The sequence below is a fragment of the Leucopleurus acutus genome (assembly GCF_964270905.1).
Source record: "Leucopleurus acutus genome assembly, chromosome: 17".
Taxonomy (NCBI): domain Eukaryota; kingdom Metazoa; phylum Chordata; class Mammalia; order Artiodactyla; family Delphinidae; genus Leucopleurus; species Leucopleurus acutus.
The window spans coordinates 68480988-68495603 of NC_139159.1; the positions used below are offsets into that span (position 1 = coordinate 68480988).

At 44.5% G+C, this 14616-nt stretch overlaps 1 protein-coding gene across 2 annotated transcripts; it reads left to right on the forward strand.

The window, feature by feature from the left end:
* The first annotated feature begins 595 nt into the window (after window positions 1–595).
* On the forward strand, window positions 596–14260 carry NTAQ1 (N-terminal glutamine amidase 1). 2 transcript variants are annotated; one of them, XM_082858497.1, is made up of 6 exons: window positions 596–790; window positions 2385–2484; window positions 3275–3325; window positions 7738–7886; window positions 8513–8637; window positions 13684–14260. In XM_082858497.1, exons 1-6 carry the CDS (start codon window positions 702–704, stop codon window positions 13791–13793), a joined length of 624 nt encoding a protein of 207 aa, XP_082714623.1. In that variant the 5' UTR covers window positions 596–701; the 3' UTR covers window positions 13794–14260. The 2 variants fall into 2 exon arrangements, with proteins under 2 accessions (XP_082714623.1, XP_082714624.1); XM_082858498.1 differs by lacking the exon at window positions 3275–3325.
* The last annotated feature ends 356 nt before the right edge of the window (window positions 14261–14616 follow it).

Below are 14616 nucleotides of genomic sequence, written 5' to 3' on the forward strand. Positions count from 1 at the left end.
AGCAACCCTGGCGCCGCAGCCGCTCTAGGACCACGTGCCGCCCCAGGACCATGTGCCACCCCGCCCCGCCCCTGGCCCACCCCGCCCCGCCCCTGGCCCACCCCGCCCCGCCCCTGGCCCACCCCGCCCCGCCCCTGGCCCACCCCGCCCCGCCCCTGGCCCCACCCAACTGGGGGGTCTCGCCCACCAGAAACCACGCAGTCCTCCTCCCCCTGGGCTCCGCCCACTGTGAACTCACGCCGCTCACCCAACCCCGATCCGCCTACGTTGCCCTGGCTCCACCTTCACGGGACCAGCACTGCGCGCCTCGAGCTCCGCCCACCTCGTCCCAAGCTTCGCACGCCGAGAGATTGCGTCGCTCGCCCCGCCCAGGCTCCGCCCAACAGGACATGCCCCACCAACCCAGGGCAGCTCTCGTCCGCCCACTGACCACACCCCCCCCACTCCCGCCCCGACTCCACCCTTCCGGAATCTGCAACGCGCGTCTCAAACTTCTTGCGCGGGGATCCTTCGCGCCCGCTCGCCCAGGCTCCGCCTACCCTGCCCCAGGCCCCACCACCCGGGGACGCCACCAGCGGCCTCGAGCTCCGCCCACTCCGCCCCGCGAACGCACGTTGCGCTTAGTGCGCCGACGCCTTCGCTGAAGCCCGCCCGCGGGGCTCTTCCAGTCGGTTCGCCTCAGGCCTGTGCCGAGGCCCGCCATGGAAGGGGACGTCTCCGCCGCCGCAGCCGCCCACTACCAGCCGGCCAGCCCCCCGCGGGACGCCTGTGTCTACAACAGCTGCTACTGGTGAGGGGGAGCGTGGTCGGCTCCCAGCGTCTCCCTGGCCCGCCCGGCCGCGGCGTCGTAGCCGAGCCCCGCCTCTTCCCGACCCCTCCCCGGGGCCGCTCTGGGCCTTGGCGGGCGAGTGTTCCGGTTTGAGGGGAGGGGGGAGCGGGAGTGGCAGCCCTTGTTCCTTGAGTCGAGCGTGGGCGTTTGGGTGTGGAGGGGGCGGTATTCGCCCGGAGTGGTAGGGTCGGTGGTACGTTACTTCTGCCCGGCTTCTTTCGCTTGGACGTTTGTCAGCAGATCTCAGGGCTTGGGCGGCCAGGAAGGGGAGTTGGAGGCGGAGGGTGGACCGCAGAGAGCATTTGGAAATTATTCTGCTGAAGCCTGCGTGGTTTCACACTGATGTGAAGGTCATCTTAATTTTGGAAGAGAATGAAAGCGCAGAGATCCTACAGTAACATTACCAAGATCACCCAGCTAATAGCAGCCCGGAATCCAATTCAGTCCCTTTTGTACCAGAAACCAGGATCTGAACCGCCGTGTCGTCATTATAATAGTGGTTACATTTACACGTAGCACTTGATACATGCCAAGAATTGTTCTGAGACGTTTATGTCAACGAAGTAATGTGAGCCCCACAGTTACACGAGGAGGTCGGTACTGTTGTCCCCATTTTAAAGGTGAGCACGTTGGAGCATGGAGGGATGCAAGTAATTTGCCTAAGGCCACATAGCTTGTGAGTGAAGGAATGGGGATTTACACGGAGAGTTCGGCTCTGGAGTCCACACACTGCACCCCTGTCCTAGGCCACCTCTGTGGCTGAATCACCACTCTTATCTTGGTCCTTTTCATACCCACACCTGCCTTTCCCTTGCTTGAATAATGACTTCTAACCCCACTTTCCAGTCCCTGCACAAAAAACCTTAGGGTCCTCTATAACTTACCTTTCCCTCCTTCGGATGGTCACCAAACCGATGCTGTGGAGCTCACCATTTGTTCAGCTCTGACTGCATGTCAGGCCTAGTGCCAAGTACTTCCATCCATGCTTAGGAGATAGGTCTTTTGTTATCATTCTCCTCATGAAAAGACTGAGCCACAGAGAGGCCTGTTGTTTGCCCAGGGTCACACATCTAGCCAGTGGTGGTGCTGAACCTGGAACCTCTGTAAGGGTGGAGCCATGCTTCTTCTGCCCTGTCTCCCACCTCAGTCCTGTTAGTTCTTGTCCCTCACATCCATCCGTTGTTGTTTTTTTGCGGTACGCGGGCTTCTCACTGTTGTGGCCTCTCCCGTTGTGGAGTACAGGCCCTGGACGTGCAGGCTCAGCGACCATGGCTCACGGGCCCAGCCGCTTCGCGGCATGTGGGATCTTCTCGGACTGGGGATTGAACCCGTGTCCTCTGCATTGGCAGGCGGATTCTTAACCACTGCGCTACCAGCAAAGTCCGTTGCTGGGGATGTTTTTGAGAAGGTTCAACTGTTAGCCAGTTGTTGGATGAGATGGTATTTCAGGTCGCTACCAATTTTTTTAAATGTCATTATCAGTCTTTTGGGCAAATTTGAAAGACATAGAGTGTTCTTGTTTAATTATATTGATTAAACAATTACTTTATTTCAGTGAAGAAAATATTTGGAAGCTCTGTGAATACATCAAAAACCACGACCAGTATCCTTTAGAAGAGTGTTATGCTGTCTTCATATCTAATGAGAGGAAGATGGTAAGTTGGGGAGTGATTGTGGAAATTTAGGATTACATTAGAAGCTAAATAGACCATGGGTTTAGCACTGTTCTAAAATGTGCCTTATAAAATACAGCAACATTTTAAAGTTTGTTTTTGAATGAGATTTTTTCCCTACCAGGACATGGTTGAGTTAGTAGAGCTTAGTCCCTTACTTGCAGGTAAGGAAATATGTGATGGTATGTTTATGCAAATAAAATCCCCTTTCTTTAGGTATTAAGTTAGAGCTTTTAAAATTAAACTTAATTTTTAAATTAAGTTAGAGGCACATATTCTCAGGTTTGAAGTAAAGGTTTCTTTGTTTCTGGAGTTTTAATGGAACTGTAGTAAACTTCTATGAAGTATTAAGAAAAGTAAGCCCTTAATATTTTGTAAAGCACTTTTGTGAACATCATCTTGTTTGACCCCAGTGGAAACCCTGTGAAGTAGACAAGGTCCAGACAGCTGTCTCTGTTTTATAGATGAGGAAATAGAGACTCAGGGAGGTCCCATGAATAATTAAGTGGGAAAGCAAGATTTGAACTTGCCAGGAATTCCAGTTCCTAGTTTAGGTCTCTTTCTACTCTCCAGAAAACATCTTGTAATTAATTATTGCTCCTTCATTGTTAAGGACACTTGGAAGGATTTGGATTTCTTCTTATCCATTCATTCTTTCACCTTGATTGTTGGTTGCCTAGAAATATTTTATTTTTCATGTATGTATTGCTTTAAAGAATTTAGTAGTGGTTTAACTGAAGTTGTGGCTTAGGAGAGTTATTGTATTTTGTAGATACCTATCTGGAAACAACAGGCAAGACCTGGGGATGGACCTGTGATCTGGGTAAGGTGGTCAACACAGACAGCTTCTGATGCAATAGTACTTGTAATCCATGAGTGGTCTTTATGTTTTGGTAGAGCAGAAATAATGGGGCAGTAGAGAAAGACTATGATAATTATTAATAATTTGACTTCTTGACGATAGATGTTATTTGGTCTAAGGTAGAAGCACTTATGGGCATGTTTTCTTTTAATTTTGAAATTATTATAGGAATGATTTTAAATGGCTGATGTAGCAGATATATTTGTTATCTAGACTCTTGTCTATTTAGCACTGGAAGGAACTTGAGCATTATCTAGTCCAGCTGCACAGTAGAATTATCCAGAGATTGTTAAAAATACAGGTTTCTGGGAATTCCCTGGCAGTCCAGTGCTTAGGACTCAGGGTTTTCACTGACAGGGGCCTGGGTTCAATCCCTGTTCGGGGAGCTAAGATCCTGCAAGATGTGCGACATGGCAGAAAAAAAAAGAAAAAAGAAAAAAAAAATACAGGCTTTTGATCTAGTCGATCTAGAGGTTCAGGAATTAGTGTTCTTAGTAGACTTCTGAGTGAACATGACTGGCATTTGGAAAACATGGATCTGCGCCAACCCCTTCATTTTTCAGGTGAAGAAAGAAGCCAAGAAAGGCAGAGTGAATAGCTCAGGGTCATTAAGCTGATCATTGGCAGGGCTGGGTCCTTTCCAGTACACATCCATATGTCACCTTAAACTGGTCCCCTGAAGAATGGAATTGTTTATGCTAAGAAACATGAAGATAAAGTAAAACTCCATTCATGATAATGCAACAAACATCAGGTTTCTGATGCTTATTTAGAATAAGATATCATTTGAATTGGCTTCATTCATTTACTTAACATATATTTATTGAGTGCCTCTTATATGCCAGGCACAAAATAGACTGAAATCCTTGGCCTCATGCTCTTGCTTCCTTCACCAGCAGGGGATCCTCTGCTCTAACATTGAAGCCCAAATCCAGCAGTGTTGGGTTAGGAGTGCAGGCTGAGTTGGACACATGGGGGTTAAACCCCAGTCCTCCCATTGGTGGGCTGTGTGAGCTGGACAGGTTATTTACGCTCTTTCTTCGGTGTCTTCCTCTGGTCACTGGAGGCTTTAGTGAAATAATGCATTTGAAGCATTGTCCTGGTATCTGGTACCAGTGCTCCAGAATAGTTAGCTATTATTGTTAGCAGAGCTACAATAACCCCAGTTGCGGACTGTCCATCTGCCCTAGCAATCATGCCCATTGCTGAAGTGCTCAGCTGATTTTGAGTCACGGTCTTGCTTCCTGTCTTCAGGAAACTCGCAGGGAAAGGACCTGTCCCCCTTTACACAGCAGCTCATGGCGGCTCAGTGTGGGGAACCTTGTTTCAGGAAGTCTCCCCACAGATTTTCTATGTGAAGCAAGTCTCTGGCAGATTGATCTGGGCCTCACTGCTGTTCTGTTGCAGGGAATGGGTAGGCTTCCCTAAGTGGGTAGAGGCACGATCCCCGGAGAAACAGATCACTTTCTAAGTGGACATCCCTGCCTCTAGCCCCACTGGGTCTTTTCCAGGCATTTGGACAAGCTCTGTACCCAACTCAGAGAGTGAGGCTATTGCTGGAATCTGCCTTCCTTGGTTCCGCATCTCTGCCGTGAAGGTGACTCCTAGTGGAGGCCTGCTTTCCCTCTCGAGTTCACCAGCCATCTGTTATGTAGGAATATGGACCCGAGCTAACCAGAAGGGTATTCCTTGTTTATGCCTTTTCCTCTCTTTTTTTTTTGGGCTGCGCCTCGTTCCCTGGTCTTAGTTCCCTGACCAGGGGACGAACACACGTTCCCTGCAGTGGAAGTGTGGGGTCTTAAACACTGGAGCGCCAGGGGAGTCCCTGTTTGTGCTTTTCCACAAGTTGTGTCCTCCTTCTGGGAAGCTCTCCCCTTCAGGCAAGAGGCAGTGACGGCAGCCTTTCCTCAGTGAAACGCTCCTTAGCAGTTGCCTGCCTTTTCCTCCCCGCCCACACACCCCCTGCCTTGGTTGGCTTTTTTTTTTTTTTTTTTTGTGGTACGCGGGCCTCTCACTGCTGTGGCCTCTCCCTTTGCGGAGCACAGGCTCCGGACGCGCAGGCTCAGCGGCCATGGCTCACGGGCCCAGCTGCTCCGCGGCATGTGGGATCTTCCCGGACCGGGGCACGAACCCGTGTCCCCTGCATCGGCAGGTGGACTCTCAACCACTGCGCCACCAGGGAAGCCCTTGGTTGGCTTTTTATAAGGCTGATTATTTACATAGTAGTCTCATTAATTCTCTCAGTAATACTGTGAGGTAGACACCACAGTTATCTCCGTCCTGTAGAGGAGGAAGCTGGCTAGTGGTGGGGCTGAGGCTGAGCCAGGTGACCCCGCTTCAGGCGCCTGTGCCTGCACGCTCTCCCACCTCTGCTGAATTACCTCATCATCTCACCGTTCTGCAGCAGTTGACCTGTGTTTCCCCCTCTCTTCTCTAGGAACTCCTTGAGGGTAAGGACCTATCTTTCTCATCTTCGTATCTGTATTTTAATAGCATGGTTTCCCACAAAAAAATAAGGAGTACATATTTAAAAAAAAACTGTAATATAAGGTAGAAGATGTCAAGAGAGAAACAAATTTTGGATACGGCGGAGACTGCTTCTGGCAGGGGTGGGAAAAGATGAAAGATGGGCTCATGGGGAAGAAAACATTTGAGTTGGAGCTTGAGTGACAGATGTGGGGAGAGCGGAGGAGAAGGTGGTGCAGATGGGGCCGAGTAACGTGAGCAAGCCTGGGGGAAGGGAGTCGTGGACTGTTACCGGGGGAGCAGCGCTTAGTTCATGTATCTGGAGGGTAGGATGCATTAAGGGGAGGACAGGGAATAAGCTTTCATTTCTGATGCTATTCTGATTTCTAAGATAGAACTGGAGCCAAAGGAAGCACTTTCAGCTCTGATGGTACAACATCTCCAGTCTCAATTATGTTCCCCACCTCACAGGGTCAAATGAAACATCGTTTGAGAAAGTGCTTTGTAAGCTCTGAAGTACTAGAAATATCAGATGGTATTTCTAACATTGTATTGATGTGATTGAACTTTTTATCTCGCAGTGCTGTTCTCTGTGAGAGCATTTTTCTTCTGAGGAGCTCTAAGCATCACACTGCCCTCATGTCCATTGATGAACCTCCCTGACATCCCTTCCAGCCCTTAGCTGGTTTCGGCAGTGCCCCGTGTCCGGGAGTGAGAGTGAGAATTCACCTGTGCGCTGGGACCCAGCTGTGCAGGAGAAGCTCTCTGTATTCTTCTTCCTTAATGGCTACATATTAGGGCTTGGCTGACTTAAAACCAATAACAACCACATTTTAAAGTCCTTCCCCTCTCCAGGCTCACCTCAAGCTGTCCCCTTTGTTAATGGTTTGGAGGATATCCTTGTAGACTTTTTTCTCTGTACTCATATGCATGCATGTGTACTTCTGAATGCACATGTCTGTCTTTATATACACATAAATTAAAAAAATAATAAAATAATATATAATACATAATCTGCAATTTGCTTTTTCCATCCAACTGTGTAACATGGACTTAGTCCAATTTCCACAAAAATTTACCTACTTCTCTTTAGCAGCTGCGTAGGACTCCATCTTATGGCTGCATCGTGGTTTGTTAACCATTCCCCTCTTGGTGGACTTCTGGTTGTTTCTGAATTTTCAGTGTTATAAACAGTGCTGCAGAGATTTGCTTTGTTTATATACCTTTACATGCATGTGGCCATTTTTCTATAGGCTGGATCCCTGATGGTAAAATTGCTGGATCGAAAGGTGAACATTTAATGTACATGAACATTTCCACTATTTGACTGTTCCCTGTCGCTGGACATTTGGTCTGTATTCAGGGTTTTGTGTTTGCTTTATTTTGCTATTATAAGGAGGACTGTCTTAGTCTTGTATATAGTTTTTTGTTTGTTTTTAAGCCTTCAACTTTATTTTTTTAAGATTTATTATTTATTTTATTTATTTTTGGCTGTGTCGGGTCTTAGTTGCGGTACGTGGTATCTTCGTTGAGGCATGTGGGATCTTTTGTTGGGGCATGCGGGCTTCTCTCTAGTTGTGGTGTGCGGGTTTTCTCTCTCTAGCTGTGGCGCACAGGTTCCAGAGCACATGGGCTCTGTAGTTTGTGGCATGCAGGCTCTCTAATTGGGGCGTGCGAGCTCAGTAGTTGTGGCGCACGGGCTTAGTTGCCCTGCAGCATGTGGGATCTTAGTTCCCTGACCAGGGATTGAACCCACGTCCCCTGCATTGTAAGGTGGATTCTTTACCACTGGACCACCAGGGAAGTCCCTTGTATCTGTTTTTGATGATATATATGCATTATTACTATAACCTTGGAATACACCATCATAAGGTAACCTGGTTAACTTCAGCAACTTTTACTTCTAGGATTACCATGTTGTCTTGCTTCATGTTTCAAGTGGAGGACAGAGCTTCATTTATGATCTTGACACTGTCCTGCCATTTCCCTGCCCCTTTGATACTTATGTGGAAGATGCCTTTAAGTCTGATGAGGACATCCATCCACAGTTCAGAAGGTGAGGAAATTCAGGGTGGATTTACCTACTTTCTGAAGTTGGACCTTGACAATTAGACAGTTACTTTGGGTGTTTGTTTTTGCATTGGTTTTGTAAAGATCACTTGTCTTGTCTTCACCATTGAGTTGATGTTTGAGAATCATGTGCTCTACAGAAGATTCAAAATGTTTTAAAGTTTTAAAGGTTGTCCGTTGTATAAAAGGTTGGCAGTCTTTAAAAATTTGTGTGATGAGATCCAGAACATTTTCCAACAGTCGTTTTGGGCATTTCTCTCATACTCTTCATTTTGGGTGGGTGGTTGGTTGGTGGCGGAGCTGGATGCCTGGCGATGACAGAAGTCAGAGGGCTGTGACGGCAGCACCCAGACATTACGCCCTCTGCCCCTCGTACATAACACTGAGCAAGTAAAGGCAACCGGCTGTACTTCCATGCCTTTGTAGTTTGGGATTTCAGCTGATCATTTCTCATGGCGTCTTTAACAGGTATTAAAGCTATATATATATTTGTGTGTCACTAATAGTACAGAAATGCCTGTCTAGTTTTGTGCATGTCATAGAAAATGAGTCTATATGAGAATTGAGTTAGAATTTCAACTGTGATATAAACGAATGTTGGTTTATGTACAGGAAATTTAGAGTGATCCGCGCAGATTCATATTTGAAGAACTTTGCTTCTGACCGATCTCACATGAAAGACTCCAGTGGGAACTGGAGAGAACCTCCTCCATCATATCCCTGCATTGAGACTGGAGGTGAGCCAAGGACGCCCTCTCAGAGGGGTTTCCCATCACTGTGCAGATGAGCGTGTTCCCTTAACCAAGGACAAGAAGTGCATTGTTCTTTGGGTAAGACTCCCTGAGTGGTAAGAGGTAAGAGGGAGTATAGTTCTTATATTTATCAGATTCAGAAATTAAGGCACAGAGAGCAGCACTGGAAGGCACCAGAACTCATGGGAGAGGCAAGGCGTGAGGGAGCCGAACCACGACCCCGTTGCTGGAATGTTGGGTGTACCTGCTGCTTGCGCCCTGGACTTGGGGAGATCTGCGTGTTTGTGCCGCTTAACGGGGGGACTAGTAGCGCCTTGCCGTGGTGGGTGTCATGTGATGGTGAAGGAAGTCCCCAGTGCATCTTTGGGATATGTGAAATGTCGTTTCACTGACTGTGACAAAATCTGCATTAGAAGGAGGTGAGAGCTAGCAGGTTTTACTGCCCCACTCGTCTCATTTCTGTGCTTTCAGGCATCAGTCCAATTACGAATTTCTTGAGACTTAAGTAGGTAAAGGATTCTTCACCGTGTTACTATTGTTTGGCATTCACCTGAGTTGGAAACATTATTTATGGTGAGAATTAATTTGAAACATTGCCACTTATTGGTGACCATCCTCTGAGTCAAAATGCTCTGTAAGCCGTGAAGGATGCCAGAAAAATAGGACATTAGTGTTCAGAGTTCAGCAGGGGAGAAAGTAAAAAATATATTTGGTGTATTTGAAGTGAGTGAACACTGAAAGAGGATTCCAGCTCTGATTTTTGAGGCTCTCTGTGAAAAGCTCTCATGATTTTTAAAGTTTATATTGGAGTTTCTTTGGGTTCACCAACCTGGTTCCCAGCTTCAGCATTATTAGAATTGGGATAGCTCAGGTCAGGAAAAGGCATCATGGGTCTTGCTTTCAGTCTCACACACCCTGCTGCACGGCGTGGTCTGGACAATGCTTGCATGGCTCCCTGTTTCTCTTTTACATGTGAGCACTAACACAGAGCCTGACATGTCGTGGACCTTCAGTAAACACCTTGTCAGCCCCGGTCGTTCCTTTGGGTTTTAATGACTACTTCCCAAGAGGTGCCTGGCAAAGGTGCCAGGCTTTGTGCCAACCCCTTCTATGTAACTAGCTCATCAGGGGCCTCCTGAGGTTGATATTGGAACTCAAAGGAATCTGCTCTGAATGTGGGGTAAACATACTGGTTTCTCGTGTAGTAATTTAACCACATGTTCATGTTCTCTCGTGTGGTAAATCCATTACTTCAAGCCCTGTGTTTATCAAAGGAATGTATTTGAAGTTAGGAGACAGAGGAATTACCTTTAGCTAATTAGTATTGCTTTATATAAAAAAAAAAGCTTGAAAAAGAAAAAAAATGGTTCAAGAAGACATCAAACTTTAAACTGATGCAGCTTTGTTTTTTTCATAGCAGTTTTCCTTGGTCCCCTGCATTTAGTTATGGAATTGGCCTTTAGGGCTTAAAATTTAGTACATTTGATGTGTTGCACATTACAATTAAGCCTATACATTTAATAATTTTGGTGGTCATGTGTCTGCAGGCTCACTATTTTCAATTCAGCATTTAGTGTATTTTAAATAAAGGAAATCTTTTTTTTTTTCCTCCCCTCCCTGAGAAAAGAAGGAAATGGAGATTCACAGTCTTGCAGCCTTGCTCTGAAGGCTCAGTTCCAGTACCAGCTACAGATGGTTCAGTTCTTAAGGACGTTTCCCAAGTCTTGGGCTGAGTTATAGGGTCTACCATATTTGTCCCCTTCTCTTTCTGAGCCCTTTGCTGCCTTTTGTCCGCATTTACCTCTCATCTCCTTGTCTCAGATGACGTGTTATAGTAACACTGGCTAATTTGAGCCCAGCTGGAGGACCAGTGTTATGTAAACAGAAATGTTGTAGTGCCTCTTGGGGAGATTATAGGCAAGTGCTGATTTGTTATACATTTATCTTTAAAAATTAAAAAAATTCTTATTTTATTTTTATATGTTATTAGGTAATGAATGCTTGCAGATCGTAATCCTCTTTTATTTACTTACATTAAAAAGCCCTAGAAAATGAATACAGTTGTATTTCAGAAGTTGAGGTTTCCTTTAGCCATTTGTTAAAGATTTTAGCTGACTTACATGGAGTCTGGCATCTACCCCAGGTAAGCAAGAACTTTTGCCCCATCTCTCCTGGGAGGCGCCTGTTTTTCCTTTATTTTGGATTCCTTGGTCATCGTGCATCCCTGGCCCTCTGATGACTTCAACAGAAGTCCTGCTTTTGCTGATTATCTAGTTTTTCTTGTTGTAAGGGTGGGAGTGACTCTGTTTCTAGTTTCCTGTATCCTAAGTGCTTACCTTCATATTTGAAAGATATATTTGTTGGGTAATGTATGCTAGTTTTACATGTTTTTTCTTTCCGTTTTTTAAAGGTGTCTCACTTGTTTTCTGCTTGCTGAGTTTCTGATCAAGGAGCATGCCGTTGTTCTTGTGTTTGCTTCTCTAAATGCAGTGTGCTCTGGCTGCTTTTTAAGGTTTTCTTTCTATCTCTCGATTTCAGGGATTTGGTTGTGATGGACTGTAGCATAGTTTGCTTTAGGCTTATTCAGCTTGGGGTTTGTTAAGATTCTTAGATTGCGGGATTTATAGTTTTCATCGAATTTGGAAACATTTGGCCAGTACCTCTTCAAATATTTTTTCTGACCTCTCCCCCTTTTTTAAAAAAATTCTTGTCCTTCCCCTACACGTATGTTAGATGGCTTGTTACTTCTCTTAGGTCAATGATGTTCATTTTTTTTCAGACTTTTTCTGTATGTGCTTCATTTTGAATAATTATTTTGTCTGTAAATTTATTGATCTTCTTCATTAACTCATTTGCTGTTAACCCCATCCAGTGCTTTTTTTTTTCATTGTACATATTTTATTTTTTCATCTCTAGACATTCCATTTGGGGCTGATTTAATATCTTCCATTTCCCTCTTTGTCATGCTCATGTTTTACTCTACCCTTTTGAGTATACAGAGCATGTTTATAATAGCTGGTCCTTGTCTGCTGATTCTGTTATCTCTGTCGTTTCTGTCTGTGAATGTTGATTGAGTTTTCTCCTGGCATTGAGTCATATTTTCCTGTTTCTTTGTGTGATTCGTAATACTTGGTTGGGTGCCGGGCTTTGTGAATTTGAGGTACTTTTAAAAACGGTGTTGGATTTGGTTCTGTCATGCACTTAAATTCCTGGGGGTCAGCTGGATCCTTTCAGGGCTTGGTTTTAGGCTTTTTTAGTGCAGGTTTGAAGCAGCCTTTCACCCAGGGCTAATTTAGCCCCACTGCTTTGGTGTGACCCTTCTGAGGATTCTACCAAATGCCCAGGTGTTATGAGTTCTCTCTACCCTGGCTGGTGGGGACCATGGAAGTTCTGGGAGTTATTAGACTGACTGCTTTACGGTGCTTCTTTCCTGGCCTTATGAGATTAGTCCTTAACCAAAGACTTAGGGGTAGAGGAGTGAGTTCCCTCTGCAGAAATCCAGGACACTCTCTGCGTAGTCCTCTCCTCTCCCACACTATGTCCCTCACATGTAGCTGCCAGGCCCTCCTGAACTTAGATCTCTGTCTTCCCATTGGCGGGAAAAACTCCCATGCTGTTTGTGTCCCTGCCTCCGTGCTGTGGTCTGGAAACAGCCCTCCGGGCAGTGAGCTGGAGGGATCCTACAGCTCCTGCCCTTGTTTCTCTTTTCTTAGCAGTCAGTCATGTGTTGCCCATTGTCTGGTGTCTGGAAACAGTTGCTAAATATATTTTGTCCACTTTTCTGGCAGTTTATGGTGGAAGTGCAGTTCCCATAACAGTTCCTTGATGAGTAGAAGCATCCCTGTATACACTTAAAAATTTGTAGTATGGAAAATTTTAATCATATACAAAACTAGGCAGAACAGTAGACTTTCAGCAGTTATCAGCTCATGGCTGATATCCCATCCACTTATATCCCATCTACTTTCCCCCTTCTTGTATTATGTTGAAGCAAATTCCAGATATTATATCCTTTCAACTCTAAATATTTCAGTACGGATCTCTAAAATATAAGGATTAATTTAAAAAATACGTGACCACAATGCCATTATTACATCTAAAAAAATTAACAATAATTCTTTAAAATCAACATATATCTCTGTAGTCAGTGTTGAGATTATCACAGTTATCTCATGAAGTCATAATCTTTTTTCATGTAGTTTGTTCATGTGAATCAAGGTCCAGATAAAGCCCCCCCGTCGTGCTTGGTTGGTATGTGTCTCTTTAGGGTCTTTTTTAATATGTAGAGATTCCTAGTCCCACTCTTTTTTTTTTTTTTTCTTGTAATTTATTTGTTGAAGAAATGAATCTGGGAGAAATGGTCTGGATTTTGCTGATTGTATCCTTTTGTATCCTCTGTATTTCCTGTAAATTGGCAGCTGTATCCAGTAAACTGGCAGTTTGCTTATTTATGCATTTTTTCATTTAACTTTTTATTTTGGAATAACTTTAGACTGCTAGGGAATTGGTTAAAACAGTACAGAGAGCTCCTATATACCCCTTACTCAGATTCCAGGGGGATCTGAGAAAAACCATAGTGTAATTATCTAAATCAAGAAAATAATAAATCAGTATGAAAATATTGGCACAGTACTGTTAACGTATAGACCTTACTTAAATTTTGTAACTTTTCCTCCTATTTCTGTTTTCTGGTCCAGAATCTAACTCAGGATATTACATGTAGTTGTCATGTCTCCTCATCTCATTCTCTTTCAATCTGTGACAATTTTTTTTTTTCTTCCTTACAACTTTTACCCTTTTGAAGGGTACTGGTCATTGACTATGAATAGTGTCCCTCAGTTTGGGTTTGTGTGATGTTTTGTCATGATTAGATTGATGTCATACATTTGAGACAAGAATACCAGAGAAGTGATATTGACCCCTTATGAAACATTTGAATAATTTTCCCTACTTTTGGTCTTCTGGGTTGTTTTATTGCTGTTAAGCCAGAATTGTGCTTTCAGTGGACATTTCTTTCATGTATTTTTGTAGATTCCAAAATGAACCTGAATGATTTTATCAGTATGGATCCTGAGGTGGGATGGGGAGCCGTCTACTCACTGTCTGAATTTGTACATCGGTTTGGCAGTCAGAACTACTGAACTTGACCTCTGGATGTAGTGCCATGGAGAAATTCTAGGACGTGAACAATCCACCCCTTCATCTGAGACAGCAAATGTTATGATGGTACATTTGGCTTGGAATTATGCTTTCCTCTTTTAATTCAATTGAGTTGAAGCATAAGTGAACAAAAGAATAGATAGAAAATTTTTTTTTGGTATGTCAGGTTGAAACTTGATGTAGTTGCTCAGATATTCCTACTGCTCCTTTGTTAAAAAATGTGAAGACTTATGCCAGTAATTGCTTTTGTTATGATAAATGTGTGGACTTTGTGTCTGTCTTGGATGGTTCATGTCTCTCCAGCTATACTGTAAGCTCCTTGAGGGTAGGGCTGTAGCCCGTTGCTCTGTGAATCTCTAATGCCCATAAAAGTTGCCCGTAAAATGTTTGCTGGTGACTGTGCTGCTGCCTGAAGAGGGCTGGCGTTGTGAGCCCAATCAGCAATGAGTATTAGTCTTTCTGGACCATTCATTCTGTTCTTAGCAAAGATTGCAGCCCTCTCAGGCTTAAGTGTTGCTTGGCCTATTTATATATGTTTTTAAATAAAATTGACCTAAATTAATTTTGTTTTGAAGATTTTGTGTCCCTCTTTGATAATCTGGGATACCCAAGAATGTCTCAATTATAGATGGGAACCATTGCTTTAAAATACTTTGATCAGTCTTCCTTCCTGAAGATGTTTTGGAAATTTGGCTTTCATCATATAATTCCAGATAAAAGATGTTTGGCATTAAACCAGCATATAGCACTAGCTCTCATTCACGTCCTCCATGGTTCTGTTGTAAAAATGAGCGGGTTTCTTAC